Here is a 26,396-nt window from a genome sequence, read left to right on the forward strand (position 1 = left end):
AATAACCTCGCATTTATTCACATTACACTATATCTGCTATGCATTTGCCCACTCATTCAGCTTGAATCACTGAAGGATCTCTGCATCCTCCTCACAGCTCACCCTCCCACCCAGTTTTGTGCCATCTGCAAATTTGGAGATATTACAATTTGTTCCCTGATCTAAATCATTAATGTTTTTGTGAATAGCTGGGATCCCAGCGCCTGTGTGAAACAGCTCTCCCAACATTGGCAGAGTCGACAGGTCTGGGTTTGCCATTGTTGGTGCCTAGTGGTCCGCCCGGTTTCATTCAATTTTTGTGGCGGTTGAATACAACAGAGTAGACCATTTAGGACTTAACCGGATTGCTGTGGGTCTGGAGTCACATGTAGGCCAGACCAGATAAGGATGGCAGATGGGTTTTTACAACAATCGTTTCATGGTCATCATTAGAATTTTAATTTCAGATATTCTTTTATTGAGTTTAAATTCCTTCACATGCCGTGATGGGATTTGAACCTGGGTCTCTGGATCACTAGTCCAGTGCCAATACCACTATGCCATCGCCTCCCCTACTATTGCTGCGATATCGCCAGGGCCCATAGCAGTTTCTTGATATCACGCGGAGTGAATCGTGTTGGCTGAAGACTGACACCTGTGATGCTGGGGATCTCCTGAGGAGACGGAAGTGGATCATCCACTCAGCACTTCTTGCTGAAGATTGTTGCGAATGGTAGTCCAGTTCAGTCTCTGGTCAATGGTAACCCCCAGGATGTTGATAGTGGTGGGTCGAGCGATGGTAATGCCATTGAATGTCAAGGGGCGATAGTTAGATCCTTTCCTGTTGGAGATCGTCATTGCCTGGCACTTTTGTGGCACAAATGTTATTTTCCACTTGTCAGCCCAAACCCACTGATGTTCCGTGGCAGTCTATCCTGCGTTGGCCAATAATGTGTAATTCCTGTACAATGAACAGGAAGTGTCCACACTCTTACATTATCCGATGTTGGCTTTAGCTCGTTGCTAAAGTGATCCATTTTAGCTTCCAGGATGTTCATTTTGTTCTGTGTCTTTTCCAAACCACCACCCCCCCCTTCTCACTCCCCCCCCCCCCCCCCCCCCGCCCCATTACCACCATCACTACCCCTCCCAGTTTTTGTTAAGGATCACTGGAAGGAAGACTGGTTTTTCGGATACCAGTTCCTGAACGGCTGCAACCCAGTTCTGGTGCGGAAATGTGAAATGATCCCGAAGAATTTTCCCGTGACGGACGCCATGGTCCAGGCGTCTCTTGGGAAGTCCAAGCTGAAACAGGAAATCAAGGTACCTTCGCAACTTTAAACTTTGACCTTTGCGGGCCCAAAGTTCGACCTAAGGCATAAGGGATGATGAGATGCCGGTGAGAAACAAGTGGAGTAACTTGTTCGTTCTCCGCGTTGCCTTGGAGGATGTTACCTCTGTTGGGATACCTGTAGAAGCTGCATCAGCCTTGTTCCCCTTGGGTCGTGTTGAGAAAAAGAAAGAAACATTGTTTTGTTGAAGCATTCCATTCTGCACTCATCAGGTTAATTCACAAGAATACAAAAGAGCAAAGCCCACAACAATTTTCCTGCATGAGAAGAGATTACTTCTGTTGACTGGTTGGCAAGTGGACTCCGAATGAGTGTGAGGTGGTGCCATAGGAGTATTGTCACTGGGCTAGTAAACCAGAGGCCCAATGTGCTCCACTGGTGACCCAGTTTCAAAACCCACCATGGCAGATGGTGGAATTTGAATTCAATCATTCAAAAGTAAAATCTAAAATTAAAATGTCTAATGATGACCATGGAGCCGTTGTCAGTTGTCGTAAGATCTCCATCTGGTTCATAAATGTATCTTTAGGGAAGGAAATCTGCCATCCTTACCCCAGCTTGACCTTCATGTGCCCCAAGATCTACCCCAAAGGCAGCACGGTAGCATAGTGATGAGCACAATTGCTTCACAGCTCCAGGGTCCCAGGTTCGATTCCCGGCTTGGGTCACTGCCTGTGCGGAGTCTGTACGTTCTCCCCGTGTCTGCGTGGGTTTCCTCCGGGTGCTCTGGTTTCCTCCCACAGTCCAAAGATGTGCAGGTTAGGCGGACTGGCCATGATAAATTGCCCTTAGTGTCCAAAATTGCCCTTAGTGTTGGGTGAGGTAACTGGGTTATGGGGTAGGTTGGAGGTGTGCTCTTTCCAAGAGCCGGTGCAGACTCGATGGGCTGAATGGCCTCCTTCCGCACTATAAATTCTATGAATCTATGAATTCTATGAAGATCCTCAACAACGTGGTTGACTCTGAGCAACAAACTCAGATGTACCAAACTGACAGAAAGCCAACGTTTGACGAAGGCAACTCACCACCATCTACTCGAGGGCAATTAGAGATGGGCAATAAATGTTGGCCGAGCCAGCTATGCTCACATCCCTTGGATATTTTTTAAAAAAAAAGAATCAGATTGAATCAGATTCAGAGTCTGTTTGCCAACCAGTCAGCACTCGCTTCCCCTGCTGTATAAATTGTTGTTCCCTTGACAACTTGGTGTTCTTGCCAATCTGCTCTGATGAGTGCAAGATGAAAAGTTTCGACAATCCGTCTCATTTTCCAGCAATACTCCAGTTCTGTACGACCAAACAACTACTTCTCCTCTGTTGGTTGCATTTGATATTCTTCCAAAAGAAATAAAATGCGGTGGGACCCTCACCTCACCCACCCCCCACCCTATTCCCGCACACATGGTGGCACGGCGGCAAAGCACTGCTGCCTCACAGGTTTAATTCTGGCCTTGGGTGACGTCTGTGTGGAGTTTTCCATTTCTCCCCGTGGCTACGTGGGTTTCCTCCGGGTGCTCTGGTTTCCTGCCAAAGTCTAAAAATGTGCAGGTTGGGTGGATTGGCCACGCTAAATTGCCCCTTAGGTGTCCAAAGATGTGTAGGTTACACACACTGGTTAGGATGAGTTACGGGGATAACATGGGGATGTGGGCCTCGGTAGGGTGCTCTTTCAGAGTGTCGGTGCAGATTCAATTGGCCGAATGGCCTCCTTCTACAATGTAGAGAATCCTATGGATTCTGTGGACCAGGCCACCCCTGAAGGGAGGTCATAGATTCAAGGTCAAGGGGCACATGGTGGGGCAAAGGTGATGAGAAGGAGATTCCCTGAATCCTCCAATCAATCTAATTATCTCCTACATCAATACTTGTTTAGGACATTGACCGACATGCAGACTGGGGGAGGTTCATAGATTATCATAGAATTTACAGTGCAGAAGGAGGCCATTCAGCCCATCGAGTCTGCACCGGCTCTTGGAAAGAGCACCCGACCCAAGGTCAACACCTCCACCCTATCCCCATAAGCCAGTAACCCCACCCAACACCAAGGGCAATTTTGGACACTAAGGGCAATTTATCATGGCCAATCCACCTAACCTGCACATCTTTGGACTGTGGGAGGAAACCGGAGCACCCGGAGGAAACCCACGCACACACGGGGAGGATGTGCAGACCCGGCACAGACAGTGACCCAAGCCGGAATCGAGCCTGGGACCCTGGAGCTGTGAAGCAATTGTGCTAACCACAATGCTACCGTGCTGCCAGGTTTAATGATTGCAGGTTCGGGGAGGGGAGTGGGTCAGTTGGCGGGATGGCCAGCACATTTGGTGACATGTTCATGTTGCGTAGTGTCCGGGTTCACAGTGGGGAAAAGTCAGTTAGAATCATAGAATCTCTACAGTGCAGAAGGAGGCCATTTAGCCCATCGAGTCTAGACCGAACCTCTGAAAGAGCATGCCTCTCAGGCCCACTGCCCGGCCCTGTACCTGTAACCCCACCTAACCTGCACATCTGTGGACTGTGGGAGGAAACCGAAGCACCTGGAGGAAACCCACGCAGACAAGCGGAGAGAGTACAACTCCACACAGACACTCGCCCAAGACTGGAATTGAACCCGGCTCCCTGGTGCTGTGTGGCAGTTGTGCTAACCACTGTGCTGCCATGCCGACCCAAGTTCTCTTGGGTTGTTTGGCGGTAGGGTGGACAGGGGCTGGTGTGCGGGGGAGGTGGTGGAATAAGGGTCAGGGAAATTCCTCCCGGCCCACAAGCAGCGCTGGAAAAACATTTACCTTTCTCAGCCCGGCTGTCTCAGCCTCCATTTAGCTCAGTAAACCTGGACAGTGGGGGTTAAATGTCAAATGTGAGGCACATTAATCTCGTCAAAACATGAAAAGGAGGAATGCTGACTTTTGTAAAAATTATTCCTTCCGTGGGATGTGAGGGCGGTAATGGCGGGAGGAATGGCGCCCCTAATGACGGTCAGAAAATCCGCCAGGAGCTGATGTGAACTTCATGAGCATTCTGTTAATCGGATACACCTCACACTCTCCTCCCACCCCGCCACAATCTGTTCTGTGTTTACAATGTCCTCTCTTTGCCCCCTCCCCCATTTCAGAATGGAAATATCTTCATTGCGGACTACAAGATGTTGGACGGGATTGTCGCCAATGTCATTAAGGGTGTCCAGCAGTACCTGGCAGCGCCCATCTGCCTCCTGTATCTCGACAAACAGAACCGCCTGATGCCCATTGCCATCCAGGTGAGAGATTGAACGGTGAGGCGAGGGAACTCTTTGCAGTTTCCATGGAAGCGGTATTGCGGTATGTTCCCTTGGAATCACGGCACAAAGAGCAGTGGGCCTGGATTTTTCGCCTGTCGGGCACGTGCCCGTGGACGGGCCTGGAGGCGGGATGCGAAGCGAATCGATCCCAGAACGCAATTTCATGCTGGCTGGCCAATTAACGGACAGTTAGTGTGAACCACGCACTGGAAAAGGCTGTGCGCTGCCGGCGGGGAGGGCAAAAAGAGGGTGGGCGCTTGGAACAGGGTGGGGTAAGTGCTTCATTTTTTAAAGTTTAGAATACCCAATTATTTCTTTTTCCAATTAAGGGGCAATTTAGTGTGGCCAACCTACCTCACCTACAAATCTTTGGGTTGTGGGGGTGAAACCCACGCAGACACGGAGAGAATGTGCAAACTCCACACGGACAGTGACCCCGGGCCGGGATTCGAACCCGGGTGCTCAGTGCCGCAGTCCCAGTGCTAACCACTGCGCCACATGCTGCCCCAGGGCGAAGCATTTCTGATGTGCTCCCTCCGGGGGTGGAGGGGCAGCCTCTGTGGAGCCGTCTCCGGGAGCTGCTGGCCCGTGGAAAATAAATATCAATATTAAAGCTTTGCCGTGAACAGCAGAATCAAACACAGACCCCAGTCCCCAGACACATTTGTTGAATTTTATTTCGGCCTCGGACAGTTCATTCGGCCCTGGATCAAAGTTGAACCTAAAACGTAAAGGCTGCCTGGCCAATTGACCCACCTGCCAACTGGAAATGCATACAAGCCGCATAAAACTGCGTTCAATTGGCCTCTTAGTGGGCTAAATTGCCTGTTTGAGTGTCGGCGGCGCGCTTCTCACTCTAACGCGTGAGCAGAGCGAGATGTCGAGCGAGTGCACCGTGAGCCGGGATGCATGCCTGACATTTTCTCTTCCGATTTTAGGTGCTTCTGGGTCAGGTACGTGCTCGACCTGAGCAACGTAAACCTCTGGTGATGCAGGATTTGATCATTTCTGAAAAAAAGAGAGAGGCTGTCAAATCTTTCCACCTTGCACTCATCAGGTCACTGGCAATGCCAAGTGTAAAGGGAACAACAATTTATATGGCGCGGTAAGAGAGTGCTGATTGGTTCGCAAGTGGACTCTGATTGGTGGCAGCGTTGCCATGGCGAATCCAGCACGGAGTAGTCAGCTGCCCAGCTTTGTTCAAATTCAAAGCTGGACTGGTCGACTCCTGATTGGTCAAGGAATTGGCCTGGGGAATGAACCAGGGAATGGCTGTCAAAGAACAAAGAACAAAGAAATGTACAGCACAGGAACAGGCCCTTCGGCCCTCCAAGCCCGTGCCGACCATGCTGCCCGACTAAACTACAATCTTCTACACTTCCTGGGTCCGTATCCTTCTATTCCCATCCTATTCATATATTTGTCAAGATGCCCCTTAAATGTCCCTATCGTCCCTGCTTCCACGACCTCCTCCGGTAGCGAGTTCCAGGCACCCACTACCCTCTGCGTAAAAAACTTGCCTCGTACATCTACTCTAAACCTTGCCCCTCTCACCTTAAACCTATGCCCCCTAGTAATTGACCCCTCTACCCTGGGGAAAAGCCTCTGACTATCCACTCTGTCTATGCCCCCCATAATTTTGTATACCTCTATCAGGTCTCCCCTCAACCTCCTTCGCAAGTCCTCCGGGCTTTGGTTTACATTAAAAAGATGCAAAGTGTGGACAGGTTCCTTTTGTCTACAAAGGGCAGGGTCATTAACGTGAACGTACGCAGCTTCTAGCACACAAAAGTAAGCCACACTGTGCGAGCCAGATTGATAATCTTCAAGTGGCTTCCCGTCCGATTCCCAGCACAGTCATTTTTCATCTTCTCCTCAGAATTTTAGTTTGTTTCTCAAGTCACTTGGTCTCAACAAGCTGGAGAGGGGGTGCGCGGGTGAAGTAATCACCAAAAAGTGATTCAATCCCATCATTCCCCAACCCCCATCTCCCGAATCCCTTCCGCACTGACTGCCCAACTTTCCTTCAGCTAATAATCACAATTATTGCGGACATTTTTAAATGTATTTTCACAGGATATGGACATCACTGGCTAGGCCACCATTTATTGCCCATCCCTATTAGCCCCTTCAGAAGGTGGTGGTGAGTTGTCTTCTTGAACCTCTGCAGTCCATGTGGTGTAGATACCACTACGGTGCTGTTAGGGAGGGAGTTCCAGGATGTTGCCCCAGCGACAGTGAAGGAACGGCAATATATTTGCAAGTCAGAGTGGTGAATGACGTGGAGGGGAATCTCCAGGTGGTGGTGTGCCCAGGTATCTGCTGCACTTGTCCGACGCTGTAGTGGTCGTAGGTTTGTAAGGTGCTGAACCTTGGTGAATTACTGCAGTGCATCTTGTGGGTGGTACAAACAGCTGCTTGTTGATGGAGGGTTTGAATGTCTGTGGAAGGAGGAGCGATCAAGTGGGCTGCTTTGTCCTGAGTGGTGTCGAGATTCTGGAATGTTGTTGGAGATGCACTCATCCAGGCAAGTGGTGAGTATTCCATTGCACTCCTGAATTGTGCTTTGTAGATGGTGGACAGGCTTTGGGTTACTCGCCGCAGGATTCCGAACCTTTGACCTACCCTGGTAGACATCGTCATTGGAATTCTCCGTTTCAGAAACTGAGGGCTGGATTCTCCGATTTTGCGGCTCTGGCCGGAGGAAGCGTCTGGTCTTACGACCAAAAAGTCTGCGCTGCCCCCACACCGATGCTCCGCCCGGTGGAGGGCTAGCAGCTGCGCCACGTTTACCTGGAGAATGGCTGGGTCCGTGGCCGCGCATGAGCAAGTCGGCGACCTGCGGCGAATGTGCCTACAACATGGCGCCAGCCGCGCGCAGACCCAGCCTGCCAGATAGTGCCCCCTGTAATCCCCCTCGCCACCCCCCCAGGAGGTGGTGTCGCACATGCATGTCACCCAGGCCAACACCGCATGTTTCCAAGGTTGCGGCTATGGGTCAGGATGACCAAGGCCTGGGGCACTATGTGTGGGTGGTGGATGAGTCCCAGGACATGGCTGCCCTATCACAGGCAACCATGTACCAGGGTCATCTGGACATTACAGCGGCGTTCCAGAGCTTGGCCCAGTCAGAGCAGGCCATTGGTGAGAGCATTAGTGGCTTTGCCCAGGTGCTGGCCATTGTGGCATTGACCCAGAGGGAGATGGCACAGTCGCAGGAGGAGGTGGTCCACTCCCTGTGCTCCATGGCCATGAGCATCGAGACCCTGGTCGGGCCGGGCGAGGGCCTCCAGGACTGGAGCACCAGGTGGCAGGGAAAGCCTCAGGGGATAGCTCTGCTCGCACCCCCCAGCCCATGGGGGAGCCATCAGATACCCCGAGAGCGGAGGAGGGGATGGGGCCCGTGTTGGTGACTCCCGCAGGGGAGGTGCTGGGGCACCACAGTGTCTCGGACTCCCCCTCCTGCCCCTGGTGCATCTGATGCAGGCAGAACAGGGTGGCACCACGCCACCTGGAACATCCAACAGCAGCTGGGCCCATCCAGGCCTGTTCGGCCCATAGTGGGGCAGGTAGGAATCATGAGAAAGCTGCAAGGCGGGGAGGGGGGGGAGGGGGCAGCGGTGCAGGTGGGGTGTTCATGGGGAAGGGTGGCAGGCCGTGGGGGGTGGGTGGCGATGGGATGTCTTGTGCTGCTGGCTGGGCTGCTTAGCCGGTGAACCTGGAGTCGCTTAGATCGTCCCGTGCGCACACGTTATGCGGCCTATCATGCGCGCCCAAGCCCCACATCCTTCCCAATCCGCGCCCTCCCCGCATCCTCCTCATCGGACCGAGGCCTGGTTTTCATCCAGCTCCTCCAACACGTTGCCCCTCTGTTGCGCGATGTTGTGGAGGATGCAGTAGACCACTTTGATGTGGCACTGTCCTGGCGCTCTACTGGAGGACCCCCTCCAGAATGGTCCTGGTGCCTGAACTATATCTTCAGGGTGACGAGGCACCGCACGAGCATGTCCCTGGTCATGGCATGGGTGACGTTGTAGCAGGTCTCCGCGTCGGTCTGTAGGCTCTGGATATGTGTCATCAGCAATGGCTACAGCGGGTAACCCTTGTCGCCCAGGAACAAGCCCTCAGCTGGGGATACGCCTCGAAGAGGTCAGGAATTATCGAGTGTGCCAGGATGAAGGCGTCGTGCACACTGCCCGGGTATCGGGTGCAGATGTGCATTATGTGCATCTCATGGTCATACACCAGCTGTACGTTCATCGGGTTGGAACGCTTTCGGTTTGTGAAGACTGGCTTGGGCCGGTGCTCCTTGGGCGACATGCATCCGTTCATCACCTCCTGGACTCGGGGCATCTCGGCGATGATGGCGAAACCGCTGCCCAAGCATCCTGATGGGCTCGGTCCACATTTAATTTGATGTATTGCGCCGACCAGGCATATAGGGCCTCCGTGGCGGCGCGGATGCACCTGTGCAAAGAGGTCCGAGAGATTCCGGACAGGTCCCCACCTGGCGCCTGGAAAGACCCCGTCGCATAAACGTTCAGGTCGACCGTCACCTTGACGGCCACCGGGGACGGGTGTCCTCCCCCATATCCCCGCGGTACCAGGTGCGCTGTCCCACTGTTCAGCCAGAGTCTTCGACGGCATGCCTGCTGCCTCTTTCTTACCTCCCCCTCCTCGCCATGTTGGGTGGCCGGCTCTTCATCCTCACTGGTTGCCTCCCGTTCCTCTGGGACAGGCTCTGCTGCTGGAGGTTCCTCCTCCTCGAGCAGCTCCAGCTCGTGCAGCCGCAATGCATCCCCCAGCACTGCGGTGACTAGGAGGAAGGCCACCATTGCTGGTTGAATTCCGAAGTCCATTGTCTGCAGGGGCAGAAGGGCAGACATGTTAGCATGGGTGTGTGCTCCTGCGCCCAGCCAGGTCCACTGCAGACCCTGCTCCCGCATGTCCCTCCCTTCCCCCATCCCCACACGCACCCCCGCCATTCACCCTGGCACTCTGCCTTTCGCACCCCTGGCCCCATCGATACACAGCACTGTGTGGGCCTCTGGCCCTGGCGCCCATCCCTGTTGCCAGGGTTACCGGTGGCTGGCTCTACCTAGTCCGCCAGGAGGCTCCATGGCTCCCCATCTGGTGCCCTCCTGCAGGGCCTACTGTGGACATTGTCCTTGGGTGGGCTGTGTGCTGTCCTGCAACTACAGTTGAAGAAGTACTTCAGGGGTTGTAAAATGCATAGGACCTCTGCGGTCGTCGAAGTTTTCCTTGAATTTCAATGAGCAATGAACACGTCAGCTGCAATTTGTGGCAGTGAGTTCTAAACCACCCTTTGTCAAAGTCTTTCCTAACTTACAAACCTCCATGAAATGAAATGAAATGAAAATCGCTTATTGTCACAAGTAGGCTTCAATGAAGTTCCTGTGAAAAGCCCCTAGTCGCCACATTCCAGCACCTGTTTGGGGAGGCTGGTACGGGAATTGAACCGTGCTGCTGGCCTGCTTGGTCTGCTTTAAAAGCCAGCGATTTAGCCCAGTGTGCTAAACCATTACGAATTAGCAACGGGAGTAAGCCACTCGGCCCTCGAGTCTGTATTACTATCCCGGACCAGACCACAACAGTGACTAGGATACTGAACAGAAACCCCAATATTATATTTTAATTTTGGAAGACTGTGAGGGAAGGAGACTTCGCTCCAGGAGTGATTCCACTCACAAAGAGGAATATGCTATATTAAAAACAAACTTTATTACTATCTTTAACATCACACAAGAAAATAGCTTACAATTAGAGCTTAAACAATGCTAATTAATGCAGTGACACAGTAACCCTTAACTGCTATCTTTATTCCCACTCAAACAACAAAATCACCTCAGATCCCAATCCACTTTTAAATAATGTGAACAGACTCAGAAATACTTCCTGTAAAGAGATATGTTGGATACACCAATTTGGGAAAGAGAGATCTTTTGAGACTGCTTCAAAAAAGAGACCTTACCCCCTGTCAGAATAATGCATAATCTCTGTCTGTATTTCTTCAGAAACTTTCTCAGCTCACCTTCCAACCAAAAACTAACCCTGAAAACCGTGATGCCTGACTGCTTCAGCCAGTGGCTCCTCCCGTTAACTACGTCATCTTACTAAGCTGAACACAATGGTCTGGATTCTCCATTTCAGTGGCTAAGTGCTGGCTGGAACGGAGAATCCGTGGGTGTTTTACGTCACAAATATCGGCACCAACCCCTCAGAAATTCAGGAACCGGAAACACCTGCCGCCCACGCCGAAAACGGCCGGAGGATGGCTGGCCCCTGGCAGCGCATGCGCACGGCAACGACCTGCAGCGGTCGCATCGTACATGGTGCCGGCCGAATGCAGACCTGACCCACCATCAGCGACCCCACAGGCCACTCCCTGGCCACCCCCCACCAGTCCCCTCAGCCCTCATGGAAGCCCCCCCGGCCTGCGGCATGGGCCGCGATGGGCCGTGTTCCCGACCGCGAGGAACACGTGGTGCCTGCGACATGGATCCTGGCCGAGTGTGGCGGCACTGGACACAGTCCGCAGCCACCGCGCCGAGTTCCCGGCCGCTGGGATCACATGACGAGAGGTTGAGTAGACTGGGACTGTACTCATTGGAGTTTAGAAGGATGCGGGGGGATCTTATTGAAACATATAAAATTATGAAGGGAATAGATAGGATAGATGCGGGCAGGTTGTTTCCACTGGTCGGGGAAAGCAGAACTAAGGGGCATAGCCTCAAAATAAGGGGAAGTAGATTTAAGACCGAGTTTAGGAGGAACTTCTTCACCCAAAGGGTTGTGAATCTCTGGAATTACTTGCCCAGTGAAGCAGTTGAGGCTCCTTCTTTAAACGTTTTTAAGAAAAAGATAGATACCTTTCTAAAGAATAAAGGGATTCGGGGATATGGTGTACGGGCCGGAGAGTGGAGCTGAGTCCACAAAGATCAGCCATGATCTCATTAAATGGCGGGGCAGGCTCGAGGGGCCAGATGGCCTACTCCTGTTCCTAGTTCTTATGTTCTTATGTGTTCCTCGCGGTCGGGAATGCGGCCCATCGGGGGCAGAGCATCGTGGGAGGACCTGCCGATGACATGCCAACGCCGATGTGATGACACCATTTCGGAGGGCGAGGAGACTCTCAAACCAGCGTCGGCCCAGATTTGGGCATCGGAGTGGATTCTCCGCCCGATCGCCGATTACGATATCGACTTCGGACAACGGAGAATCCCACTCAATGTCTCTGATTAGCTACTCCACAGGGAACCCTCTTAATATAAAAAAGGTCCTTTAGCCCAAACTTTTACAATTCTTTAATTGCACCTCTGGCTCCAAAAATTCGAGCTGTCTTTCAAGCCAGAATTTTAAAAACACTACTGCAGCAGTCATAGACAGATTAACCCAGTCTTTTAACCTTTATTGCATCAGATTTGAATTGATTGATTTTGTTTATTGTCACGTGTACCGAGGTACAGTGTAAAGTATTTTTCTGCGAGCAGCTCAACAGATCATTAAGTACATGAGAAGAAAAGGGAATAAAAGAAAATACATAATAGGGCAACACAAGGTACACAATTTAACTACATAAGCACTGGCATCGGATGAAGCATACAGGGGGTAGTGTTAATGAGGTCAGTCCATAAGAGGATTATTTAGGAGTCTGGTAACAGAGGGGAAGAAGCTGTTTTTGAGTCTGTACAATATATCTGAAATTCCTACATTCATCACACCATTCAATAATGGCTGATCTAATTGTAAGCTCCAATCCACAATCCCGCTTCCCTGTTGATGAGCTTTCACCCCCTTGTTAATCAAGAATATATCCACCTCTCCCTGAAAAAATATTCAAAGACTTTTCTCCCACCGCGTTTGAGGAAGAAAGTTCCAAAGATCACAGAGGAATCTTTCTTTTGCCTCAACTCGATTTCAAATGGGCGACCTCTTATTTTTCTTTTGTATTCTGAAAATGAGAGAAGAGTTAGAAGCATAGAATTCCTGTGGCACTTTCATGGTTTTAAAAAATAAAACGGATTATTAACAAGGAACAAAAACTGAAGAACGTAAAATTAAAGTGAGCCCACTACCATGTCCGGTTGCATTATCACCACACCTCTCTCTTTATTGTTCAGTGAACTAGGCCTATACTCTACGGAGTTTGGAATGAATGAGAGATGATCTCATTGAGCCGTGCAAGACGCTGAAGGAGTTTGCGTGGGGGAGTAGATACAATGAGGTTGTTTCCCCCTGGCTGGGAAATCTAGAACACTGGAATCTAGAACCTTGGGCTGGATTCTCCTGTCCCCAGCAGTGTGTTTCTCCGCAGCACACCGTTTGCTGGTGATGGGATCCTCTCTTCTCCCGGTTGGCACGGCGCCAAAGGCCTTCCACGCCGGCCGGCGGGGCGCAAACCGCTCCATCGCCGGCCTTGCCCCTGAAGGTGCGGAGGATTCCGCACCTTTGGGGCGGCCCGACGCTGGAGTGGTTCCCGCCACTCCACTGCGCCGTGTCTGCCCGCCCCGCCGATTCTCGGAGAATCCCGCCCAGAGTTACTACTCTTGGCGGCTCACTCGCCTTTGGTAGACTCCACGACCGGTGAACCCGATCCAGTTCATATCGGGAGGGATCATCCCCCTCCCCCAAAAGCTTCACCAACGTCGTGGCAAAATACTCCGTCGTCCTCAGGCCTTCCACCCCTGCGGGCAGACCAACAATCCTCAGATTCTGTCGCCTGGATCTGTTTTCCAGGTCTTCCATTTTGGCACGCAGACCATTGTTGGTCTCTGTCACCTTCCGCAACTCCTTCCCCATCGAGGTGAGTTGACCACTGTGCTGCAATAATGCCTCTTACACTTCCATCAGTGTCTCTCCTTGCTCCCGCACCTCCGCCGCTGCACTTGATACCGCCGCCCTCACCGGGGCAATCACCTCCTCCACCAGCACTTTCAATATCGCCCCCATCTCCTTCTTCATCGTGTTTTGTGAACTGTTTTTCAAGTTCCACAGCCATCACCTTGGTCATTTCTTCTGCTGTGAGCGATGCGGCCTCCCCTGGTGCTCCAGCCTCCGCTTTCCTTACAGTTCCTGCGCTGACTTTTTCACTCCCTGGCGGACGTCCGTTAACCCCCTTTTTCACGGCCGTTTTTCTCCCAAACTTGGACAGTTCTCCTCCCTGTGCCCCTGTGCCTTCTTACAGCCTTTTCAGCCTCCGTTGCCCCCGGGACCGGGCGTTAAAATTCCGAAATTCCTATTCCCAAGTGGGAGCCCTCCAGTGTGCGGCTGCCTCCCACCCGCCATCACCGGCAGTCCCGATCATAACCTTTTATTGGTATTTTGAAAATTAGGAAAAATGACACATTGATCCTAGAAGCAAAGGCCAGAATTTTACACTGCTCAGAATGGTGCGCGCCTGACGTCGAAGTGTGTGAAATCACGCAGAAAGATGTTTGGCGCGTGTCCCCGACATCGTTACACACTCATGCAATATTTTGGTCAGTGCGCACGAGAGTTGGAAGCGGGGTCCGCATACAATCAAGGTGGAAATTTAGCCCACTGAGGGGCCGATTCACTGCAGTTTTACGCGACCCGCCTGCGTTTCTGATATGCGGGTGGGACGATTGATCAGGGCTTTTATGTTTTAGCTTCAACCTCGATCCAGGGCTGGGATGAACCGTCTGTGGTGGAAATGAAATTAAATAAATGTGTCAGGGGACTGAGGTCTGTGTTTAATTCTGCTCTCTCGGCACTGGTGGCATAGTTTTAACGTAGATATTTATTTTCCATGGGTCAGCAACTCTTGGAGACAGCACCTCAGTGGGTGTCCCCCACCGATCCAAACCCCTGAGGGAGCACATTAGAAATGTTCAGTTCCGAAGCCCCCCTTTTCTCAGCACCCGCCCTCTTCCCGCCCTTCCTCAGGCAGCGCTCAGACTTTCCCAACGCTGTTCTGGGATTGACCATGCCCAGGACCGCGTTTCCTATCTGCTTCCATGCCCGTCGGGTGTGCCAGGTGGCCTTAGAGTTCCAATAACAATTCCAGAATTTGAAAAATCAAAATCAGGTGATTACCAGGAAAAAGACTTAAAGTCACATAGATATAGGGGGAGGGCAGTGGGCTAGTGGTATTGGATTGTGGAGTGGCTGACTGACAGAAAGCAGAGAATCAGGATAAGTGGGATCTTTTCTGGCTGGCGAACTGTAACTAGTGGGTGCCGCAGGGGTCAGTCCTCGGACCACAACTGTTTACAATTTATCTAAATGATCTGTAAGCAAGGACAGAGTGTAACATAGCAAAATTTGCGTTTGATACTAAAATACTAAAATAGGTAGGAAAGCAATGAAGAGGAAGTACAGATTTCACAGAAGGATAAAGATAGGCTAGGAGATTGGGCCAAAATTTGGCAGATGGAGTTTAATGCAGATAAGTGTGAGGTTATCCATTTTGGCCTAAAAAATAGAAAGGCAAACTATTACCTAATGGAAAGCAGATTCAAAATGCATCTGGGCCGAGGGATCTGAGTGTCTTTGTTCATGAATCGGAGAAAGCCGGTATGCAGGTCCAGCCTGGAATTAAAAAGGCAAATGGAATGTTAGCGTTTATTGCAAAAGGACTGGAGTATAAAAGTAGAGACGTGTTGTTGTAATTGTATAGGGTGTTGGTGAGGCGACATCTGGAGTATTGTGTCCAGCTTTGGTCTCCATATTTGAGGAAGGATGTGGTGCCATTGGAGGCAGTTCAGAGGAAGTTCACCAGTTTGATTCCGGGTATGTAAGGGTTGACATATGAGGAGAGATTGAACAATTTGGGCTTGTATTCTTTGCAGAAGAATGAGATGGGATCTGATCGAGGGATATAAAATACTAAGAGGGATTGATAAAGTAAATGGAGACCAAATGCTCCCCCTTGTGGGACAATCTAGAATGAGAGGTCACGGATATTGGTTGAGAGGCAGTAGATTTAGAACTGAGATGAGGAGGAACTACTTCTTGCAGAATGCGGTGAATTTGTGGAACTCGCTGCCCCATAGTGCGGTGGAGTCTGAGTCATTAAATGGTTTCAAGAAGGAGATAAATATATTTCTGATTAAAAGAAACAGGTTAAAGGGATATGGGGAACAGACGGGGAGCTAGATTTGAAACCAGGAAGAGTTTGGCCATGATCTGATTGAGTGGCGGAGCAGGGTAGAAGGGCTGAATTGCCTACTTCTGATCCTAATTCTTATGTTCCTATTGTCATTGGACTCGTAATCCAGAGACCCAGGGTCATGCTCTGTAAAAATATGGAGTTAAAAATCTAATGATGACCATGAAACCATTGCAGATTGCCGTAAAGACCCAGGGCAATGGCCTCCATCCAAATCCTCAGCAATGTGGGTCACACATAAATGCCTCTATGTAATGGCCGAACATGCCATTCAATTCAAGGGCAATTAGGGATGGGTGACAAATGCTGGCCCAGCCAGCAAAACCCACATCCCAGGAAAGCATTTACAAAATGTTACAACAGTCTGACAGAGACCACCCCGCCACACCCTCCCAACCCCCTCCCAAGCACCCAAAGAGAACCCCACACGGTCAGAACACACAAGTAAGCTACTTGGCAAGGCTCCAGAATACACTCCTGACGATAAAAACCCAGTCATTGTAACCAAGGCAAAAACTGCTGTCACTTTAGTAAAGATACACCACACGATTCCTCAAACTCTTCGGTTCTGCTTTGGAAATCCAAGAAAGTTCAGAAAGCAAAGAGCTTCCTGAAATGCAGACTTTTCCTGAAGCCCCACCGGAAAACTGCTTCAGATTTCATAACTTGTGTCAGCGCAGAGCTGACACAGCTACAGCTAGCCCCACACAGCTACTCCCACACAACTACCCACACACAGCTGCCCCCAGACAGCTACCCCCACACAGCTACGCCCACACAGCTACCACTACACAGCTACCCCCACACAGCTGCCCCCACACAGCTACCCCCATACAGCTACCCCCACACAGCTACACACACACAGCTACCCTCACACAGCTACCCTCACACAGCTATCCCCACACAGCTCCCCCACCCAGCTGCCCCCACACAGCTGGCCCCACACAGCTACCCCCACACAGCTACCCCCACTCAGCTACCCTCACACAGATACCCCCACACATCTACCCCCACACAGCTGCCCCCACACAGCTGGCCCCACACAGCTACCCCCACACAGTTACCCTCACACAGCTATCCCCACACAGCTATCCCCACACAGCTACCCGCACACAGCTACCCTCACACAGCTATCCCCACACAGCTATCCCCACACAGCTACCCCCACACAGCTCCCCAACACAGCTACCCCCACACAGCGAACCCCACACAGCTACCCCGACACAGCTAACCTTGCAGAGCTACCCCCACACAGCTGTCCCCACACAGCCGGCCCCACACAGCCGGCCCCATGAAGCCACCTGAATACAACCACCCATCTACATCTTTCATTTTTTTTCATAAATTTAGACTGCACAATTCTTTGTTTGTTCAAATTAAGGGACACTTTAGCGTGCCCAATCCACCATTGCTGCACATCTTTGGGTTGTGGGGGTGAAACCCACGCAGACACGGGGAGAATGAAGAAACTCCACACAGACAGTGACCCAGGGCCGGAATTCGAACCCGGGTCCTCAATGCCGTGAGGCAGCAGTGCTAACCAGCCTTGCCACCCCAACATCTTTTCTTAAATATCTTTCTTTCCAGTCATCTACAATTTAATTGTCCTCAGCGCCTCTTTGAACTCAACTTTTCCAAAATATAAAGATCTTTTTATGATTTTCATATTGCTTCCACTTTCGGATCAAATAAAATTAAAAATCTTGCCCTTGTTCACTTGCAAAACCTTTGTAAGCTGTAAAAATTCCTTAAATTTCCTTTTGAGAATTTAACAGTTGAAAATAGGGGCTGGTTTAGCACAGGGCTAAATCGCTGGCTTTCAAAGCAGACCAAGGCAGGTCAGCAGCACGGTTTAATTCCCGTACCAGCCTCCCCGAACAGGCGCCGGAATGTGGCGACTAGGGGCTTTTCACAGTAACTTCATTTGAAGCCTACTTGTGACAATAAGCGATTTTCATTTTCAAAAGTCAAATCCTCGTGCAAATCTTTAAAACCAAGATCTTTAAATGTTTAAATTTATAAATCCAATTCAACATTCAAGCCTACCATTACATACAAATGCATAAAACACCTGGGGCGAAATTCTCCGACCCCCCGCCGGGTCAGAGAATCGCCGGGGGCTGGCGTGAATCCCGTCCCCGCCGGTTGCCGAAGTCTCCGGCACCGCAGATTCAGCGGGGGCAGGAATCACGCCGCGCCGGTTGGCGGGCCCCTCCGCGCGATTCTCCGGCCCGGATGGGCCGAAGTCCCGCCGCTAAAATGCCTGTCCCGCCGGCGTAAATTAAACCACCTACCTTACCGGCGGGACAAGGCGGCGCGGGCGGGGTCCTGGGGGGGGGCGCGGGGCAATCTGGCCCCGGGGGGTGCCCCCATGGTGGCCTGGCCCGCGATCGGGGCCCACCGATCCGCGGGAGGGCCTGTGCCGTGGGGGCACTCTTTCCCTTCTGCCTTCGCCACGGTCTCCACCATGGCAGAGGCGGAAGAGACTCTCTCCAGTGCGCATGCGCCGCCCGGAGATGTCATTTCCACGCCAGCTGGCGGGGCACCAAAGGCCTTTTCCGCCAGCTGGCGGGGTGGAAATTCGTCCGGCGCCGACCTAGCCCCTTAAGGTTGGGGCTCGGCCTCCAAAGATGCGGAGCATTCCGCACCTTTGGGGCGGCGCAATGCCCGTCTGATTTGCGGCGTTTTTGGCACCAGTCGGCGGACATCGCGCCGTTTCCGGAGAATTTCGCCCCTGTATCATTTTATATCTGAACTCTCCCAGGCAAGCTGTCTCTAATCAAACAATCCCTGCAGTGCAGATGGGGGCCATTTGGCCCATCGAATCTGCATCGATCCTACGAAAGAGCACTATACTTAGGCCCATTCCCCCATCCTTGCCCCATAACCCCACCTAACCTTTTGGACTCCAAGGGGCAATTTAGCATGTTCAATCCGCCTAACCTGCACATCTTTGGACTGTGGGAGGAAACTGGAGCTCCCGTAGGAAACCCACGCAGACACGGGGAGAACGTGCAAACTCCACACAGGCAGTGACCCAAGCCGGAATCGAACCCAGGTCCCAACTCCTCCCCCAACTTAATATAACCATGTACACACAGGGACATACACAGACACACACACCTTTCTTTACAGAATATCATTATATTCCCAGGAAATGTTTTAAAAAATAACATCCATTTTTACAGGATACTTAAGAACTCAAAGGATGGGGGAACAGGCAGGAATGTGAATTTGAGGTCAAAGATCAAACTCGAATCGATCGGCAGATTGTCTGGGGGGGCTTTATTGCTGCCTTTTTCTGATGCTCTTACTCTTTCAGACTCTCCTCTCTTCTTGTCTTGCAGTTGAAGCAGACCCCAGGAGGAGAGAACCCAATCTTCCTTCCCTCGGATCCCGAGCTTGACTGGCTGCTGGCCAAGATGTGGGTACGGAGTTCAGAATTCCAGGTTTATCAAATGGTCTCACATCTCCTGAAGACCCACCTGCTCGCTGAAGTCTTCTGCATCGCCACCATCAGGAAACTACCCTCCGTACATCCCATTTACAAGGTGGGAAACTCCCCCAGAGCTGCGACACAAATAACTCAGGATGCATAACATTGAAGAAGTATTTCGATGAGCACCCACGATGCCAAGGCATATGTGCCAAGCGCTGGAGAATTGGATTAGAACAGTTAGGATTGGATTTGACCAACGCAGATGCGATGGGTCGAAGGGCTTAACCTGTGCTGTAAACCTCTCTGACCACATGCTGAAATCTGGAACAAGAACAGAGGCTGCTGCTGGAAACTAGACCTCAGCACTTCTGGCAGCATCTGTGAGCAGAGAAAGCAGGGTCAGTATTTTGAGTCCTTTTGGCTCTTCTTCAGAACCGAAGAGAGGTAGAATGTGTCAGCTGTGAGAGGTTGCAACAAAAAGTAGCAACTTTAAGAAAAGACAGATGACCTGGTATGGGAGAGGAAGGGGGGCTTTGCATTGAGGCATAGTACATAGAGCATACAGTGCAGAAGGAGGCCATTCGGCCCATCGAGTCTGCACCGACCCACTTAAGCCCTCACTTCCACCCTATCCCCGTAACCCAATAACCCCTCATAATCTTTTTGGACAGTAAGGGCAATTTAGCATGGCCAATCCACCTAACCTGCACATCTTTGGACTGTGGGAGGAAACCGGAGCACCCGGAGGAAACCCACGCAGACATGGGAAGAATGTGCAGACTCCACACAGACAGTGACCCAGCGGGGAATCGAACCTGGGACCCTGGCGCTGTGAAGCCACAGTGCCAGCCAATGTGCTACCGTGCTGCCCCACGTGCATGTATGGGATTTTTTTTCAGAAGGGGTTTAAGATGTCGGAGAAAGGTCACAGTTTAAAGCTGGCAAATGCATCGTTGAATCCCAAGGGCTGCATGTTGCCGACCCGTCACACGTGACACTTCTAGTCTGACAAGGAGAAAAGTGCTGGGTGTGATTTCCCAGCTGTTTGGCGGCGGGTTTCTCTGTCCCCGCTGGCAGCACATCCCCTGGTGGTGGTGGGGGGCTTCAATAGGAAATCCCATTGACAACCGGCAGGAGTAGAGTATCTCACCGCCAGCGAACGGTGCAGTCAAAATTCTCCGCCCCCACAGGGAGTGGTGGGGAGTTGGACTCGCAACGGAGAGTCCTGCCCGCTATTACTATTATTGCAGTAAATTTATTTTAAAAACAGCCCCACATCAGCGCAAGAGCGAGAGGAGCACTGGACTCGTTAATCCACAAAACGCAAAATCTGGTTAAAAGGTCAGATACGTTGCCCGGGGCTTCCCAAATGGAGCACAGCGAGCCAACTGAACATCCATGGCCTTTGGTGGGACCGGAAGATGCACCTGCCAGCGGTTGGCACGGGAAACCACCCCCCCTCCCCATTGTTTTAGCTCTGATATTTTCCATTACTTTTGCCCACCCTGTTCAGACCTGTGCCTGTGAGCGCAATGCTTGTCTTTTGCAAAGGAGATTTTTTTGCTGCCCTTCGTTTGTGTTCAATTTTTAAACCGTCCGCCGTCTGAGAAAATCCCGCGCCAGCGTAACCCCGAGGAGCCCTCAAACTTCTTCAGAAGACGCTGCAGACTTTGCAAACCAGTGGGGCGATACGAGTGTGCACTGCTGACCCTCCCGGACATGATGGAGAGGTTTCGTACACTTGTCGTGTCCAACTGATGATGCCGCACTGGGATATGCCAGTGCACTCCCAGTGTCGGTGGATTTGGCGATGCTCCCTCTCTCTCGGTTCAGTGCCTCGTCGTACTCAAGTTCGGGATAAATCTGGGGCGGGATTCTCCCCTATCCGGCGGGGCGGGGGGTCCCGCCGGGATGGAGTGACGTGAACCACTCCAGCGTCGGGCCATCCCAAAGGTGCGGATTTCTCCCCACCTTTAGGGGCCAAGACCTCACCTTTAGGGGCTAGGCCCGTGCCGGAGTGGTTGCCGTCCCGACGGCTGGCATGGAAGGCCTCTGGCGCCATGCCAGCTGGGGCCGAAGGGACTCCACCGGCCGGTGGAAGTCCGCGCATGCGCGGGAGCGTCAGCGGCTGTTGACGTCATCCCCGTGCATGCGCTGGGGGGGTCACCTACGCGTCGGCCATCGTGGAGACCTACACGGCCGATGCATAGTAAAAGAGTGCCCCCATGGCACAGGCCCGCCCTCAGATCGGTGGGCCCTGATCGCGGGCCAGACCACCGGGGAGGCACCCTCCCGGGGCCAGATTGCCCTGCGCCCCCCCCCAGGACCCTGGAGCCCACTCGCGCCGCCTGTTCCCGCCGGTAAGGGACGTGGTTCAATTCACGCCGGCGGGACAGGCATTACAGCAGCGGGACTTTGGCCCATCGCAGGCCGGAGAATCGCCGTGGGGGGGCCCGCCGAACGGCGCGGCACGATTCCCGCCCCCGGAGAATTCGGCGGCCGGCATGGGCGGGATTCACGGCGGGCCCCCGGCGATTCTCTGACCCGGCGGGGGGTCGGAGAATCCCGCCCCAGATGTGACATTTATGTATTTGTGATTTTCGTTCAGCTCCTGACTCCACACGCGAGGTTCACGCTGGAGATAAACACTCGCGGGAGGAATCAGCTAATGCCTGAAAATGGAGCCATGAACAGGGTTAGTCTTGTTACGTTTGTTACTTTCTATCAAGCTCATTGAGTCGTAAAGTTTTTACAGCACAAAAAGAGACCCGAGTAGACCTTCTCTGAACTGCTTCCAATGCATTTCCATCCTTCCTTAAATGAAGAGACCAATGTTGTACTCAGTCTCTGTCACAGTCTCTTAAAATCTCAAACTGGTAACATCCCATCACCAGTTCAAAAGGCCATAATAATAATAACAATCTTTATTATTGTCACAAGTAGGCTTACATGAACACTGCAGTGAAGTTCCTGTGAAAATCCCCCAGTCATCACACTCCGGCGCTTGTTCGGGTTCTGAAGTTGCTGAAGTGGGCAGACAGGCGGCAGATGAAGTTCGGTGCGGAGAAGTGTGAGGTGATGCATTTTGGAAGGAGGAACATGGAGAGACAATATAACATACGGATTACAGTTCTGGTGACCCGTGGTTTAACTGGGTATAGCTTCCCGAACTTCATCCCGCTTTTGTACAGGGCCAGCTTTGCTCTATTAAATTCCATCCGGCACTTGGCCAGGTCTGCCCCAATGTTCTGGTATATCCTGAACGGGTGTCCTTCACAGTTGCAGGACTTTGTCCACCTGGCTCAGTGCAGGATTCTTTCCCGGTCTTGGTACTAAAGCAGTTTGGAGATTATGGCCCTCGGCTGCTCCCTGGGTTTTGGCTGTAGTGACCTGTGGGCTCTGACTATCTCTGGCGACTTGGGGAAGCTGACTCTCCCTACCACATTTGCCAGCATCTGGGCCACGAAGTCTGTGGGTTCCCTGCCCTCGGTTCCCTCTGGCAGGCCCACTGTATGTAGATTCTGGCGCCGTGGCCAATTCTCCTGGCCTTCAATTTTCCCTTTTAGGTTCCCCTGTCACCACCAACTTGGCTGTCTCCGATTTGAAAGAGACGATCCGGTCAATCTGGTCCATTGCGGCTTCCTCCAACTCCCCAAAGGTGTTCCCCTGGGCCTCTAGTTGCCTCTCCACCTTGTTTAGGGTTGCCAGCATGGCGACCAGGGATTCTGCCATTGCCACCTTGGCTGCTGCCTTTGTGTCGGCCTTGATGGCCTCTTTGAGCTCTTTTAGTTCCTTGGCAAGGAATTCCTTCCATCCGTTCCCCACTGGGGGTGGGGGCTCCGTGCGCTGTCTGGTGGTCCCTCTCTGTCGGCTGTGTCTGGGGTCCCTTCACCTCATGTCCATCATCTCCTCCGCTCGTTTCTCCTGCTTTTTTCCACTTCTTGTCTCTTTTTGGCCCCTCGCGTTGCTGCTGTTCAGCATCTCTTGTTCCATTTTGTTTGAAGAGGGTGAGGGCGTGATTTTTCCCGATTCTGGAGGGCTAATCTTGAATAAAGGAGCCTGAACTCGAATTCTCAGGAGGAGAGCCACCTTTCGTTGTCTGCCCAGCACATCCCCATCAACGGAGGTCCGTCTCTGTCAAATTCATCTCTAAATGCCTTTCTGTCATAGGTTTCAACCTTTCGTCTCACCTTCTCGCGTTTCACTGTGTGCCGGTTGTTCGAGTGGACTCTGGTCACCACACTAAACCCCACCCCGAACCTCCTCCAATGGGCTTCAATCTTTTTCTGTTTCATCCCAAAAAAAAAGGCTCTGGGGGTCGGAGTTCAAGGACACATCTCGCTGAGTCAAAGCGAGTTCCTCGCCATCACCTACCGATCGCTGTGTCTGCCGGAGAGCCTGGAGGATCGGGGACTCGGAGATCTGAAGGGTTATTACTACAAAGAGGACGGCCTCCAGATCTGGTCCGCAATTCACAAGTAAGTGGTCAATGGAGAGGTGGGGAAGAGTGGATGGGTTGGGATGGTTTGGGGTTTGGAGGTTGTGTTTGAGGTTTGGGTTTGGGGTTTGGTTTTGGGGTTCCGTGTTTGGCGGGGGTTGGATTTTGATTCTTTGCTCATCTTTGAGTTCTTTGCTCATCTGTGAGTTGGAGGTGCCAGATTTTTGCAATGGGGACCAAGATATAGTTTGGCTGAGTTGGTACCGTGGCTCATAAGTAGGTCAGAGGCTGGGAATTCTGTGACGGGTAACTCACCTCCTCACTCCCCAAAGCCTGTCCACCATCTCCAAGGCACAAGTCAGGCGTGTGATGAAATACTCTCCATTTGCCTGGATGAGTGCAGCTCCAACAACACTCAAGAAGCTCAAGCCCGCTTGAATGCTCCTCCTACCACAAACATTCAAACCCTCCACCACCGACGAACAGTGGCAGCCGTGTGTACCATCTACAAGATGCACTGCAGTAACTCACCAAGACTCCTTAGGCAGCACCTTCCAAATTCATGACCACTACCATCTCGAAGGACAAGGGTATCCAGATATCAGAACACCACAACCTGGAGGTTCCCCTCCAAGTCACTCACCTGACTTGGAAATATATCGCCGTTCCTTCACTGTCACTGGGTCAAAATCCTGGAATCCATTAAAAAATGGTTAAAGGATGGTCACGACTGGGAGTTAAATATCCGAGGGTATCAAACTTTTCGGAAGGACAGAGCGGATGGTAAGGGAGGTGGTGTAGCTCTGTTATTTAAGGATGACATCCGGGCAACAGTAAGGGATGACATCGGTGCTATGGAGGATAAGGTTGAATCCATTTGGGTGGAAATCAGGAATAGCAAGGCGAAAAAGTCACTGATAGGAGTAATCTATAGGCCACCAAATAGTAACATTATGGTGGGGCAGGCAATAAACAAAGAAATAACAGATGCATGTAGAAATGGTACAGCAGTTATCATGGGGGATTTTAATCTACATGTTGATTGGTTTAACCAGGTCGGTCAAGGCAGCCTTGAGGAGGAGTTTATAGAAGGTATCCGCGATAGTTTCCTCGAACAGTATGTAATGGAACCTACGAGGGAACAAGCGGTCCTAGATCTGGTCCTGTGTCATGAGACAGGATTGATTCAGGATCTCATAGTTAGGGATCCTCTCGGAAGGAGCGATCACAATATGGTGGAATTTAAAATACAGATGGAGGGTGAGAAGGTAAAATCAAGCACTAGTGTTTTGTGCTTAAACAAAGGAGATTAGAATGGGATGAGAGAAGAACTAGCTAAGGTAGACTGGGAGCAAAGACTTTATGATGAAACAGTTGAGGAACAGTGGAGAACCTACCAAGTGATTTTTCACAGTGCCCAGCAAAGGTTTATACCAACAAAAAGGAAGGACGGTAAAAAGAGGGAAAATCGACCGTGGATATCTAAGGAAATAAGGGAGAGTATCAAATTGAAGGAAAAAACATACAAAGTAGCAAAGATCAGTGGGAGACTAGAGGACTGGGAAATCTTTAGGGGGCAACAGAAAGCTACTAAAAAAGCTATAAAGAAGAGTAAGATAGATTATGAGAGTAAACTTGCTCAGAATATAAAAACAGATAGTAAAAGTTTCTACAAATACATAAAACAAAAAAGAGTGGCTAAGGTAAATATTGGTCCTTTAGAAGATGAGAAGGGAAATTTAATAATGGGAGATGAGGAAATGGCTGAGGAACTGAACAGGTTTTTTGGGTCGGTCTTCACAGTGGAAGACACAAATAACATGCCAGTGACTGATGGAAATGAGGCTATGACAGGTGAGGACCTTGAGAGGATTGATATCACCAAGGAGGTAGTGATGGGCAAGCTAATGGGGCTAAAGGTAGACAAGTCTCCTGGCCCTGATGGAATGCATCCCAGAGTGCTAAAAGAGATGGCTAGGGAAATTGCAAATGCACTAGTGATAATTTACCAAAATTCACTAGACTCTGGGGTGGTCCCGGCGGATTGGAAATTAGCAAACGTGACACCACTGTTTAAAAAAGGAGGTAGGCAGAAAGTGGGTAATTATAGGCCAGTGAGCTTAACTTCGGTAGTAGGGAAGATGCTGGAATCTATCATCAAGGAAGAAATAGCGAGGCATCTGGATGGAAATTGTCCCATTGGACAGACGCAGCATGGGTTCATAAAGGGCAGGTCGTGCCTAACTAATTTAGTGGACTTTTTTGAGGACATTAACAGTGCGGTAGATAACGGGGAGCCAATGGATGTGGTATATCTGGATTTCCAGAAAGCCTTTGACAAGGTGCCACACAAAAGGTTGTTGCATAAGATAAAGATGCATGGCATTAAGGGGAAAGCATGAATAGAGGATTGGTTAATTAATAGAAAGCAAAGAGTGGGGATTAATGGGTGTTTCTCTGGTTGGCAATCAGTAGCTAGTGGTGTCCCTCAGGGATCAGTGTTGGGCCCACAACTGTTCACAATTTACATAGATGATTTGGAGTTGGGGACCAAGGGCAATGTGTCCAAGTTTGCAGATGACACTAAGATAAGTGGTAAAGCAAAAAGTGCAGAGGATACTGGAAGTCTGCAGAGGGATTTGGATAGGCTAAGTGAATGGGCTAGGGTCTGGCAGATGGAATACAATGTTGACAAATGTGAGGTTATCCATTTTGGTAAGAATAACGGTAAAAGGGATTATTATTTAAATGATAAAATAT

General features: G+C 51.1%; 2 protein-coding genes across 3 annotated transcripts in view; one reads left to right on the plus strand and one right to left on the minus strand.

The window, feature by feature from the left end:
- The window catches only part of LOC140420766 (polyunsaturated fatty acid 5-lipoxygenase-like), a 134,734-nt gene that overhangs the window by 93,075 nt on the left and 15,263 nt on the right, over positions 1–26,396 (plus strand). Inside the window, exons 6-10 of one of the 2 annotated variants that reach the window (XM_072504747.1) lie at positions 1,133–1,302; positions 4,443–4,586; positions 19,107–19,310; positions 21,807–21,893; positions 23,507–23,676. In XM_072504747.1, coding sequence (XP_072360848.1) covers positions 1,133–1,302; positions 4,443–4,586; positions 19,107–19,310; positions 21,807–21,893; positions 23,507–23,676 — 775 coding nt within the window. The remainder of the gene's footprint in view (positions 1–1,132; positions 1,303–4,442; positions 4,587–19,106; positions 19,311–21,806; positions 21,894–23,506; positions 23,677–26,396) is intronic. The other variant, XM_072504748.1, reaches the window with a different exon arrangement.
- Positions 5,273–26,396, minus strand: part of LOC140420774 (uncharacterized) — an 82,053-nt gene continuing 60,929 nt past the window's right edge. The window contains exons 3-4 of the mRNA XM_072504768.1: positions 15,090–15,179; positions 5,273–5,615 (exon numbers count right to left, since the gene is read on the minus strand). Coding sequence (XP_072360869.1) covers positions 15,145–15,179 — 35 coding nt within the window. The 3' untranslated portion in view covers positions 5,273–5,615; positions 15,090–15,144. The remainder of the gene's footprint in view (positions 5,616–15,089; positions 15,180–26,396) is intronic.

Source organism: Scyliorhinus torazame, chromosome 5 (assembly GCF_047496885.1).
Source record: "Scyliorhinus torazame isolate Kashiwa2021f chromosome 5, sScyTor2.1, whole genome shotgun sequence".
NCBI classification, from domain to species: domain Eukaryota; kingdom Metazoa; phylum Chordata; class Chondrichthyes; order Carcharhiniformes; family Scyliorhinidae; genus Scyliorhinus; species Scyliorhinus torazame.